General features: G+C 31.7%; 2 protein-coding genes across 2 annotated transcripts in view; one reads left to right on the plus strand and one right to left on the minus strand.

The window, feature by feature from the left end:
- Positions 1 to 3339: 3339 nt before the first annotated feature.
- On the minus strand, positions 3340 to 9002 carry LOC115444687 (protein abrupt). The gene is made up of 6 exons (XM_030170557.1): positions 8844 to 9002; positions 8553 to 8755; positions 8060 to 8236; positions 7036 to 7374; positions 6318 to 6459; positions 3340 to 6199 (listed from the first exon to the last, which is right to left on the minus strand). Exons 2-6 carry the CDS (start codon positions 8730 to 8732, stop codon positions 5625 to 5627), a joined length of 1413 nt encoding a protein of 470 aa, XP_030026417.1. The 5' UTR covers positions 8733 to 8755; positions 8844 to 9002; the 3' UTR covers positions 3340 to 5624.
- Positions 9003 to 9395: 393 nt separating this feature from the next.
- Positions 9396 to 12526, plus strand: part of LOC115444688 (nuclear migration protein nudC) — a 32440-nt gene continuing 29309 nt past the window's right edge. The window contains exons 1-4 of the mRNA XM_030170558.2: positions 9396 to 9672; positions 10945 to 11022; positions 11486 to 11702; positions 12331 to 12479. Of these exons, the coding sequence (XP_030026418.1) occupies positions 9598 to 9672; positions 10945 to 11022; positions 11486 to 11702; positions 12331 to 12479 (519 nt within the window). The 5' untranslated portion in view covers positions 9396 to 9597. The remainder of the gene's footprint in view (positions 9673 to 10944; positions 11023 to 11485; positions 11703 to 12330; positions 12480 to 12526) is intronic.

Here is a 12526-nt window from a genome sequence, read left to right on the forward strand (position 1 = left end):
ATGTAAATGTAATGTTAGTTGAAACGAACACAGGATACGCTATTAATATTTGTCACGTTAAATGAATGGGTTCATGTGTAAAACTATTGAATTTCTGATGGCACGCAAATCCAACTGCTTTATCACGTAGGCGGGTAATGTTGACGTCTGTAAATGTCGATAAGTATGTTCTAATGTATGTTATGTAGTGGGTAGAGAAGCCAGGCGCGGGTTATCATGCAGATTGCGGCGAATCAATAGGAGCGCCTCGGCCACTGACGGCGGATGACGATCAATATCGTCCCAGTGGAGCTGTCTCCGCATTAAGGGGCTTCCTCGAACGCCCTTACACCTACCCGCAATCTATCTACACTTCGTACCTAACTTTGTGTCGCGATGCAACCAATGCTATTGTTGTTGAGCTATTGTGTGTACACGGAAAACGGATTTTATTTTGCAACTTTTGCCGCCCTTTTATTAGGCAAATTTATTTATTTATAATTAGTTAGTTTTCTATAAAAACCGTTATTGTATTAAATAAAGGCAATTGAAGTTCATTTATCTTACAAATGTACATGCATTTTTATTTTTCATGCATACCCTAATATTACGTACCTACTACTTTAAAGATTTAGATGAATTCGCGGTAATTGACAGATTTATGGTATTGTAATTCATAAAGACCTGTATTTCTATTATATTTCATTTTCTTTCAAGATATCTGTAATCAATGACAAAACCTTTAACATAATTGCAATCGCCTTATACACTGAGTAGACAGTTAAATGCTAAGCCGAGACGGTATTCAGACAGTCTATTATTCGGATGAGACTTGGCTATTCGGATGAGTTCACAACACTTTTCAAGAAATTAGATAACGCAATTAAGTCCAACCTTATGAATTTTGATTTTAGAATAATATATGAATAGTAGTTATGTAGTTTTGAAATATTTAAATGATAATAAATGACGATTTTTTTACTCATTGTTATGTCGACTTTGCGTTACTGTGTACGATATTCAAAATATTTGTATATAACGTATCGATTTCGTATACTTATTTCAGGGCTTTTGTTTAAACACTTTGCCCATAGTTGAAGCCCTATAAATGATGATATTTATTCGCATATAAATGAATACCTTCTAACCTGTTTCAGTTATCGATTTCTAAGGTAGCACCTAGGCTAGTCTCGCGGCCAGGACTATATATAAGTATGTCCAAGTTAACGTGCCAGTTAACATCTTCGGGTTGTCGCGGTATGTAATAATGTCTTTACAAAAAGAGTCACTTCACAATGTATATTCAAACATAACAGAAACGGATAATACGTATACGTTATACGAGTTTGTGCATAAATATTGCAAATTAATTTTCATTACTATGATACTAGTGACTTTGTATGTCCCGGAATGTTATTATTTTACTAAACTACGAATTCCGACACTTCATAATATGTTATATCTATGTTAAAACTTAGTAAATTTACACACAATTATTCACAAATAACACAAAACCAATTATTACAATGGCTACCATAAACTTTTCGAGTTGAGGAATTATTATATTGTGTATTACAATTTATAAGTATTCTGTATTACGAATATAAATACACGTAAAGATAAAGAAGAAAAATGGTAGAGCTATAATGTAGTTTAGTGTACCTACAACATAATAGGCACGCTTGGCTTGGGCGGTACCACTGCCTCAGTGTCACTGTTCGGTTCCGTAGGGCAAGAAATTGAAATTACCGAAGACCGACAACGCAAACATATAATATATTAAGCTGATCTTTTGTTTCTGATAATCGTGCTACTTCTGAACCACTAGGTCCATATTTTTTTTTATTTTTACTAAAACATATTTGCTGCTTCGCAGAATACGTACATCTAACGAATTTGACTTGAGATTAGAAATGTCAGAGGTACGTTGACTGCATAATCGAGATTAGAGGTATACGCACACGTTTTTAAAAGAGGTAATGACGCGCGTTTCCTGCGTGTCCTCAGCACGTACGAGTATATGTACAGTCAGCAACAGAAGTCGTTGAACATAATTTGTTTCCAATATTTCCTAATCATTATCATTTACCATAAGTTACTGATTAATTTAAATACAAAACAACTTGTCATAATTGAACTACAAAAGTAGCTGAACGCTGTCAAACCATTCACTGCTAAACATTACTATCGACAATTATTTATGATCTGTAATAAATACAAATGTGGCTGAAATTAGCAAATTCTTTGTTTTATAATATACAAGCTTTTTTTTCAACCGTCCAGAATTTCAATTAAATTGTTATTTTATAACATACTAGCTTTGGTTCGCTACTCCGCCTGCGTGAAAATGTTTTTCAAGAACTAAAGTCGCTTTATATTTACCCGGGATAGAAAGTAGCGTATAGCGCTTAAGAGTAATGTAGCTTCCTATTAGTGAAATATTTTCAAAATCGGTTAAGCAGTTCCTGAGTTTAGCGCATTCAAACAAACAAACTCTTTAGGTTTATATAATAGTATATATTGAAATTAATAACCAGAATTATAAATTTTTAAGTATGGACAAAATATCATAATACTTTAGTAAGTTATATTATAACATTAATAGGAATAGGTTAGTTACATTTTAAACAACCTATTTTATAGAGCACTGGCCGGTTTAAGAAACAAATGTGTAAATTCAAAATTATTCTGGCAGGAGATTCTCTTCAACGTAAACGTAAGTTTCTTTTTCATATTTTTTTCAGCCAATCCTTTACTTTGGTATCCATATTGAAATGATAACCTTAATCTGTACTCTTCTTTGGTAAGTGATTTATGATCCGTTTCAATGTTTTGTAAATTAGTATCTGTTCATCGACTATTGTTGGTGATCGTATATTTTAAAGTATTAAATATACAAAACTACACGGCTTCCGACTTGATCGCGTCTAGTCCGCGTCTCCGTCAACTCGTATGCAGTGCGCCGTCAGCTTAATTGAAAAATGTGAAGTGCACGACCAAAATAAAGAAAAAAATCAACGCATCGTTCAAATATGTACAATGCGCCACCTCGCCAACCCGAACTAGTCCCATTAAGATATACAAAACTAATTTATTACACGTACCTACACCCACGAAATACCTACACACCTATCTTGATAAAAAAAATATATTAGGGATTTTCACTTATAAATCATTTCAACATGTAAGGGCATGTGAAAGGAAGTATAATGTCAGCATCTGAGAGTACATCATCAACATATCACCACGCCTATTTGCCTTTTCAGAAGGGAAAGGTGTAACATACCCATTTACATCTGAAGATAGACTACACTATCTGTATGTAATTGAGAGGGCCGCTTCGTAAAAATAAAAAGAGGCCACAATTATAAGAAGCATATATTTTATTCGTAACATAAATTAAAATGTAAATCTTGTAAATTTCTGAATAAAACATTCAACAATGCTACGACAGCGTAAATATTTTCAATAAAAGTAACTATCAATATAGCTATCTACTTACATAGGTACACTAACAACTATATATGATATATTATGTAACAATTTTCTAATGGCATTCAACACGTCGGAGTGAATCAAATCAACAATTGGTTCTTTAAAATTATTTTAAAAAATATCTCATTTAACAAAATAAAAATAACTAATTATACTATGATTATCGGAAATTAATGAGAAAATAAAATATTTCTACGACAACCCAAATTACACTAAAAATAAAAGATAAAAATTAATAATAATTGGTAACATACAAAATATCTTCGAGAAAGAATTATAATCTACTAATTCAATAACTTATGTCACATAACATTTTGGCACGTTTTACCAAAATTATAGGACATAGCATAAATAAAGGGTGTTGCAGAAAGGAGGTATTCAGTACATTACACTAGAAGTACGGGATGGTGAATGACCACTTATTGACTTCATTGAACTTCACATGAACATACTTTCTGGGCAATTGGACTTCATAATTTGTATAAAAAAATCGTTCATTAAATCAGCTCGTTAGTTATAAAGGTGTAACCATTGAAACAGCTATAACTGAATTGCCAGGAAACAACAAATCACTCTCCTATATGTTTTAAGTATAATAGCACCTTTCTGCAACACTTGTATATATTCCACCTAAACGCACGACAAGGAAACCTGTTATTATAGATCAAGTTCTGAGGCACACGCAATTTACTTATTTCAAAATTGACGCAACAATATAATATTCGACAATAACTAAATTTATAAAATATATTTTGTCAATAATCTTTAATTGTGCCTGAAAACTACTGACCGCGATCATCACTTCAGTTATTACACATGACTTGGAATCACTTGCAGCGACACTCAAACGTACACTATAATTGAATTTAGGAACACATCGGCGGTATATGAATTGTGGTATCAACACAACTCAAAATTCAAATACCAAAAAATAAAACCCTCTAGCTTACTTCCACTACTTTCGATCTTTTATAATATTAAAAAATATATGATAAAAATTTTATCAAACCACGGCAACGCGTAGGATAATTACAAAGTATAAATATTTAAAATATCTATATTTCTCTAGTAGAGCAGTTTTAAGGTATGTTCAGGCAGTAACAGATGGTTTGTTAAGCACCAAAAATATGAGTTTTAATAGGTAGAAAACATATTATGATGATGGTTGGTTTGATTAGTACGGGCTAACACAGAGGTTGGTCTATTACTGCGATGCTACAACTCAGGCCTGTGCCCGCATTTACGGATAACTACCATATGAAAATACCTAGTATCTGATTTAATATTTGTTTTCACATTTTTTTATTTAGCTCGTCATTCGGATAACTTTACAAGATCCAGTATCTGGCATGCTTAGATCTTCAAATTGAAATGGTATTATATGTTTGGACGTGACAAGCCGGCGTACTGCCGTGCGAGTTTAATAGTAGAAGCTAACGATACTTCAGCGCAGCAGCTTATGCTACTTTAGATTGTTTCCATTCTTTCTCTTATATGGTATCACAAACATGTGTAAAACCATTAATCATAATACTAGCAACAACGATTTTTATTCCCAATATGAAAATATAACAAATATTGAGATTACCAACGCAAATATTCGTCATGATAATTATCCAATAATAACTCTATTAGTAAGAATGTGTACCAATCTTATTAGATTAAATCTTTAAATTTGATACATCAATCACATTATAAATTATTGAATTTATTCATATTATGATAATTTGTATGGTGAATTATCATCATTAAATCGTGATATTTACTTTCATGTCCTAATTTTACTGGATCTGATAATTATTAGCACCAACTCTTTATAAATATCCTATTAGGTGGCACAGCAATATCTTACTATAAACACAAAACATGTATTTTCCTTCCGAGTATCTTCACCACCTATTTTCTTAATTTTCATTGTATTTAAATTATAAATAACCAATTATCAAAATGCTGCGCATTTTTTCGCGTTTCTAACAATCCACGCGGCAAAAATCAGTCTCTTTTTACTCATGTCAATTAGAATTTTTCTGACACTAGCAATACCGACATATTCTTACAAGGCACATATCTTCCCTTTAATTTATCAGTATCTTGTCTTAATTGACAAGAAATCCAACTAAGGCACAATATTGAAGCAAACCTTATGTATATTAATTCCTTTGACCATGACTTGTCCACATATGCTCCTTGAATGTTTCACGCATTGTGAATGACCTCGGACATAAGTAGCAACACAATCTATTGGTTAGATCTGAATGCATTAGCCTCACATGGTATTTGAGAGCCGATTGATTTGAATACTTCATTCCACAGTGAGGACAGTCCCCACATATAGCTGCATGGTTTGATTGCTGATGTGACATCCCTTGGGATGTTGATGCTCCAGGCCCCAGTACATTAACAGAAGACATTCCTGCTAGTAATAATAAAGCCTGAGATTGTTCCTGTGCATAAGTATTGTCAGACTCGTTACCATCTTGCTGTTCCGATAGTAACACTTCTGGTTCATAATCTATATCTGATTTTGGTGAATGTTTCTCATGCTTGACAACAAGTTCCTCACCAGATGTACTTTTGCCAGGACTCTTTGATGCTACATTGGCAAAAATTATATTTTCAGCATTAACATCTTTTGCTCTATTGGGATTGACAACTTCGCCTACATTTGTAACTTTCTTTGTTGATGTTGTGTTAGGGCTCACATCACTTTTTGAAGGGTTAATACCTGCAATATACACACACATTGCATAATATTAAAGAAATAATTTCTTTTTTTAAATTATATTTGATTAAAGCTCTATATAAAATGCATGTGGAATACAAATTAGAGTGAAACAATTTACCTGAGAGGAGAGATCTGGCAAGCATACTGTTTTCATAATCTGGTAGACTATCATCATTTTCTGAATTAGCATTTATTGACAGGACAGGTGAAACATTATCATCCATCCGTTCTGTTTTAATTGTTACAGGAATGTTCTCCACCTGAAGCATTTAAGTATTTTCTACAGATATGTGGCTTTTTATAACATATAATTCAATATTTAAACATTACATTCTGATATTGTTTTGGGACAGATTGAAGTGCCAACAGTTACGCAATTTGCTAAATAAATTTGGCAGGAAAGGATGAGTTAATAGGCATTAGTACGATTGCTTTGTATAAGAATGGATTTATTAATGGATATTCTATTAAAAATAATATTCTTTTGAAATTATAGGATCATAATACACAAAAGTAAGGTAGTCATACATAACACCAATTCCTTTGCTAGTAAATTTTTTTTATTTATTTATTTATTTGAACAGCCCACAAAACATACACCTTTCAGAGTAATCGCTGCAGTGCTGTTTTAATTACAGGCTGTCACAGCATGAACATATTAAATACATAACAATAAACAATTGGCTGCACCATAAGTGCAAAGTTTTATACATGTATACTACATACTTTACCACTGTCTTCAAAATTAGCCTGACCAAAATTCTTTCTTCCATCAATTAAGTAAAGCATACACAAGTCTCTATAAAACAGTATACATTATAAAATACTATAATCACCTGTGATGATGAACTCTTCCCATTTGTTGTAATTGTTGGTTGGTCATTCTTACAATCATTCTTTTTATCAGTGTTAACATCAGGTACAAATCCCACACCATCTTTTGATGAATGTGAAAAATTATTTTTGTTATATATATCACATGTTTCAAGGACTTTGCTTTTCTTGTGACCATCACCTATTGTTACGTCGTTGGGCTTGTCGGAGGTGCTACTCCTTCGTTTCTTTAATGCTGGTGGCTTTGTCTCTTTGTGTGCAACATTAAAGTTAGGTCTTGACGATATGGTTAGTTGTGTGTACAGTTTATTAGAGGTATTTGGTGAGGAGAAATTTTCTTTCTGTAAAATAAACATAACATATTTATTAGCAATAAATATTTGTTTCTTTTGCTCTACAAAATAAAGTTATATTTTTTATTTTTATATTCATCTATTGTCAAGAATCATACAATACAGTGTAAATAGAATTAATAAATACCAGTAAATACAGAATACATCTATCAGGTGAAAGTAAAACAAAATTTGTTATGATTTTGTATGTTTATGTGAATATTAGACATTAAAATAGAACTATTAAATGGATTTTATAGTGGTTTTGTTGATAACAAATGTGAATGTGTTGGTGTTTTAATTGTATATTATGCACCAACCTCAATTTTGCTATAATTCATCAGTCCTAGAGTCGCCATATTATACTATTCCTGATAATATTATGTTTTTATTTATTTTTCATATCATTAAGCCTTATAATTTGTATAGGAATATATCAATGTTGTAAATTTTAAATCTTCATGCATACTATCTATACATACTCCAACAACAATATTATAAATTATATATCTCCTCATAAACTGACTCATGTTATTAAGAACTTGTATATTATCAAAATAGCAAACCACTGCTATATCTAACTCTATTACTTTATTTAACCAGCTGTTAAGTTTAAGGTGAGTAAATACACATAAAAGATTTGAAATAAACAAGCTTCAGATAGGTGAATAATTCTACCCATTTTGTTCCTAACCTGTTGTGTCACACCCGTCAATCCTTTGACTTGTAATAGTGCAGCTGTGTGTAGAAATGAGGACAGTTTGCTCTCCTCTATGAACACTTCCCCTTGATACATGTATGACAACAGACTCACAATATCATCTGCTAAAACATCCTTCAGGATTATCACTGGATGCTGACAGGGATTCTCCTGAAAAAGATATATTATACTGAGCAAAAACATATCCATCATTATAATACTATTGTGACCCACTACTAGCAAAACATGATTTGATTGGCTCATTTTTTTAAGTATGTACTGTTTAAAACAAATAGGAAAAAACGTTATTGGTAAGCCAATGCCTCATTTCATTCACCAAAATACCAATTCATATAAAAAAGTTAATTATATACTCTTTTTATATATATATGACGGACTGAATGCATCACTGATGCCATTGCAAATGATGTTCTATACTTGTTTACTTATATAAATACGAAGGTTATTAATGTCCTAAGTCATTCACCTTGAACACATTCCTGAAGTACGGACTGCACGCTGACAATATGACTTTATGGGCCTTGATGTTTCTGCCTTCGCAAGTGAGCGTCACGTCGACTAAATCTTCTGAACACTTTAATGAATCTAAAGCACTCACTATATTGGATTGGAAATTGTTCCAACGTAAACAAAATTGGTCTGCCATTCCTACAACTTATGTTGAAAATTCTGCAACAACAAAATATTTTTTTGCGTTTTGACACATGACATGGAATAACATGCTAAAGGAACACACTAAACACATGCATTTTTATACCTTAATCGCAGTGTGCATGTCAACTTTACAAAATATTAAATTCTCAGTCAACTATTATTATTTCACTAATCTGTTTGAGAAAAATGCATAAAAATGCAATGTATGACCTCCATTGATTTGACACTGTCTATGTCTATCGAGCTATCCTTTTTCTTTCACTTTCTTTTATCTATGGTTTAGAGGTGTTTTTGTGTTTATGGTGATCTAAAGTTTAAAAAATATATAAACATGTATTTTTTTTATTAACATTATTACAAATATTTGCAAGTCTAGCAGATATTTTTCACTGAGTGCAATGTAGCGGGAACAATTAAAAGAATAGGCCACCTATTGCACGTGTGAAAATAAAAATACCTATCTAAAGAGTGAAAATATATTGTATCAGCCTATAGTCTACGATGTCGGCTATACTACATGTGAATGAAGTTTATGAGTAAATAGAAATTTATACGAAATCTGGTATGTACCTAATATGTTTAATAGTATTATTTCACTCACGATTTTCGAAGTATAATAAAATAACCAGAGCCAATAAATTTGCTTCGTCAGAATATTTACGTATTCTGTGGACCCATCGGCCCGAGTTTGTCAATGGTTGCCAAGAATTTGAAAAAAGAGTCTGCCAAAGAGAACATAAACAGTGCGTTATAAATTATTGTGCTTTGTGATTGCGAAGATAATAGCGCGGGTTTTAGCATTATCATTTAACCGATACAAATACTAGAGTCTATAATAGTATTTAACTTAATCTACAATGGCAAATGATCCTGAACGATTTGATAGCATGCTTCTTGCTATGGCCCAGCAACACGAAGGCGGTGTTAAAGATGTAAGTTTTTCACAGGGAAATATTAATATAATCCTCCTCACTTCTCATTGTATAGAGAAATCTATGAATATGACTCACAAATATAACAAACAATACCTATTGGTTTAATAAAAAATCAATACGTTCAATAGATTCGTAACATGCTTTATTGATCACATTGTCAACTTTTTCTGGAAGGTTGCAGAAATTACTGGATACCACTGTCGGTATTATGTATTGAATATTAATTGCTTGAATTGATGTATAGAACTTCAAAAATAATTGTAATTTCACTATATGTAGATTTTGTGTATGTAAAATTTACTTGCATTAGAAAAAAAATATAAAATAAGCATCAATATGTTGCGAAGGCTAAGTTGTATAAACAGTAAGAGCTACATATTTTATTATATTTAAAATACATATATTTTGTTAAAACTTAAAATTATAAGTGAGTCAATAGTGTCATCTACTTATTATACTATATTACACTCTTAACACATATTGCTTGTCAGCAACATCAGACTTATTTTAATATCTTAAAAGTCTAGGATATTGCCCAGTTATCTAGGATTTCTTTTCAGTGTAGTTTTTTGTTTGTTCCTTAAATTTAGTTATTTTTAGGTAATGGCATTTTAGCTTGCACATATCAGTATAGGTTACTTTTGTGACTTTTTTCTCAGGAATAAGTAAAGGTTATCCAGTTGAAATATTCATAAAGAACTCAGATGTACAATTTATCTGTGAAAAAATTTGACTCATAAGTCAACACATTAAAATTTGACCATTTATGTTGCATATTTTGGGATTCCTCAAGGGAATTAAAACTTATAGGATGCCCCCTGTTGAACTATGATCATGAAATTTGACAAAAAGCATAGTCTTAAAGAACATATAAAGGAAAAAAACTGAAAATTGTAAATGTGTACTTAATAACAAAAAATGTGTCTTAGGATTGATCGGCAGAGTTAAGTTTGTTTTTAACCTAGTTTGTCTTTTATTTATAAAAAAATACTGTGAGATGCTTTCTTTATGCACCTACCTACCAATGAAGTTTGTACACAAGACTTAGTGTATGAGTTATGCGAGTCCAACCCTTATTCTGCTTTTTTTATCATTTGGATACATTATATTGTGGGCAGTATGTTGCCAGGAATAAGAAACCATTAAAGAATAAGAAGAGTAGAGATATGAACTTATGTCTGCCCATTAAAAGTTAAATACATATTCAAATTTAAGAGGTACATATGCTGTGTTTATTTTAAATAATATTTTAATTTTTATTTGTTTCAGCTTTTGAATACCATTGTGAGTTTTCTGGCAAGAAAAACAGATTTCTTCACTGGGGGTCAGGAAGGAGAATGGGAACAGGTAACTGGAGCCTTTAATAACCTTAAATTTATATCCATGCCTTGAGGTTACAACTTAGTACTTACTACTTAGTACTGTAAATAATGCCCCAACAAACTTCTTATTGGTTAGCAGTGGCAAACAATATGCATAAATGCAGTCTGCAGAACATTCTTATCAATAATTAGCTTTAAATAAATTATGAAATGGAATCCAGCAGAAATGTTACATGGACCCTTCCCCACTGTTGATTATGTCTCTTCAGGAAATATATTTCTTAATTTCTATTAAATGCAACAATGTTTTTATTTCATAATTTTATTAAGTATGTATATTCTATTATTGCAGCAATGTGTAAAAGATTCCAGTTAGATAGCAAACACTGATCAATATATAAGCAAGTCAAAATTCTAGAAATAAATTTCATCACATAAAATATGTTGAATCTACACATTTTATGTGCAATTTTTTTATTATATTTCAGGTTGTAAAAAAGACATTCCAAACTCATGCTAATAAAGCCAAGGAAGAAGCAGATAAAATTAAAAAAGAAAAGGAGGAATCAGAAAAGAGACTTAGGGATATACAACAGAGAAAAGAACAGGAACGGCTCGCACAAGACTTTGTGCCTGCTACTGTCACTGAACTAACTGACCAAGAAGCTGATAAATTGCAGGAGGATATAGATAAAAATAAGAAAAGTGAGTATAATGAAAAGCATAGTCTATTTTACAATGTTTAGAATCTCGAGATAAGCTCGGCTATGTGTCTTTTACTGGTTCTTATGTTGACTGCAGCCAATTGTATACTTATCGTATTTTAAGAGCGCATGTGGAGGTGCGCCAGCTATGTTATAAAAAGGTTTATAGGCATCCAGGGGCACTTAATGTATATGTTAAACTGAGACCTGTAGCAGTAAAAAAACCCAAAAGATACCATCCATCTGTTGTGTCGGCCATGTGTTTGATTGCAAATAAATCTTTTTTTTTTTCTTTCAATGCTATTCTTTTCATCATTATTGGTTTTGTTCAATGATTGTATGATCTTATTAAGAACTTCACTATATACTTATACAGTTCATATATAGTGAGGCTACACCATATATGAACCTTTCACCTTGATTGCACCTAAATTGCATATTTTCTAATATTTTCTCACCATTGAATTTGAAAAACATCATATTTATAAATGTAAACAAGAATAGAATAAGAAGATTTGAAATCGAAAGGTTTTTAGAGATAAAATTTTGTGAATGAAACTAATAATTAAGATGCTATAGGTTTTTATGCAGGTAAAAATTAAATGTTTGGAATTTATTTGTTTTTATAGAGATGGGTGGTGGCGACAGCGGTGATGAGCAACCCGCAGAACCCGAAGAAGAGGAGGATCCTAAAGAGAAAAACAAACTCAAACCTAATGCTGGTAATGGATGCGATCTTGAGCATTACAGATGGACTCAGACTTTAGAAGAAGTTGAGGTAAGTGGAAATTTTAGAAATTACGAGTTCCAAGTTTAACAAGTATT

The sequence above is a fragment of the Manduca sexta genome, chromosome 26 (genome assembly GCF_014839805.1).
Source record: "Manduca sexta isolate Smith_Timp_Sample1 chromosome 26, JHU_Msex_v1.0, whole genome shotgun sequence".
In the NCBI taxonomy this organism is placed as follows: Eukaryota; Metazoa; Arthropoda; class Insecta; order Lepidoptera; family Sphingidae; genus Manduca; species Manduca sexta.

What these genes read in the sequence shown, in the direction of transcription:
- LOC115444687 (XM_030170557.1), bottom strand. Translation starts at nt 8,732, where the DNA reads ATGGCAGACCAATTTTGTTTACGTTGGAACAATTTCCAATCCAATATA. An exon ending in ACTTCAGGAATGTGTTCAAG is followed by an intron (nt 8,237 to 8,552) that starts GTGAATGACTTA and finishes TATCTTTTTCAG; the next exon opens with GAGAATCCCTGTCAGCATCC. An exon ending in TGACGGGTGTGACACAACAG is followed by an intron (nt 7,375 to 8,059) that starts GTTAGGAACAAA and finishes TTTATTTTACAG; the next exon opens with AAAGAAAATTTCTCCTCACC.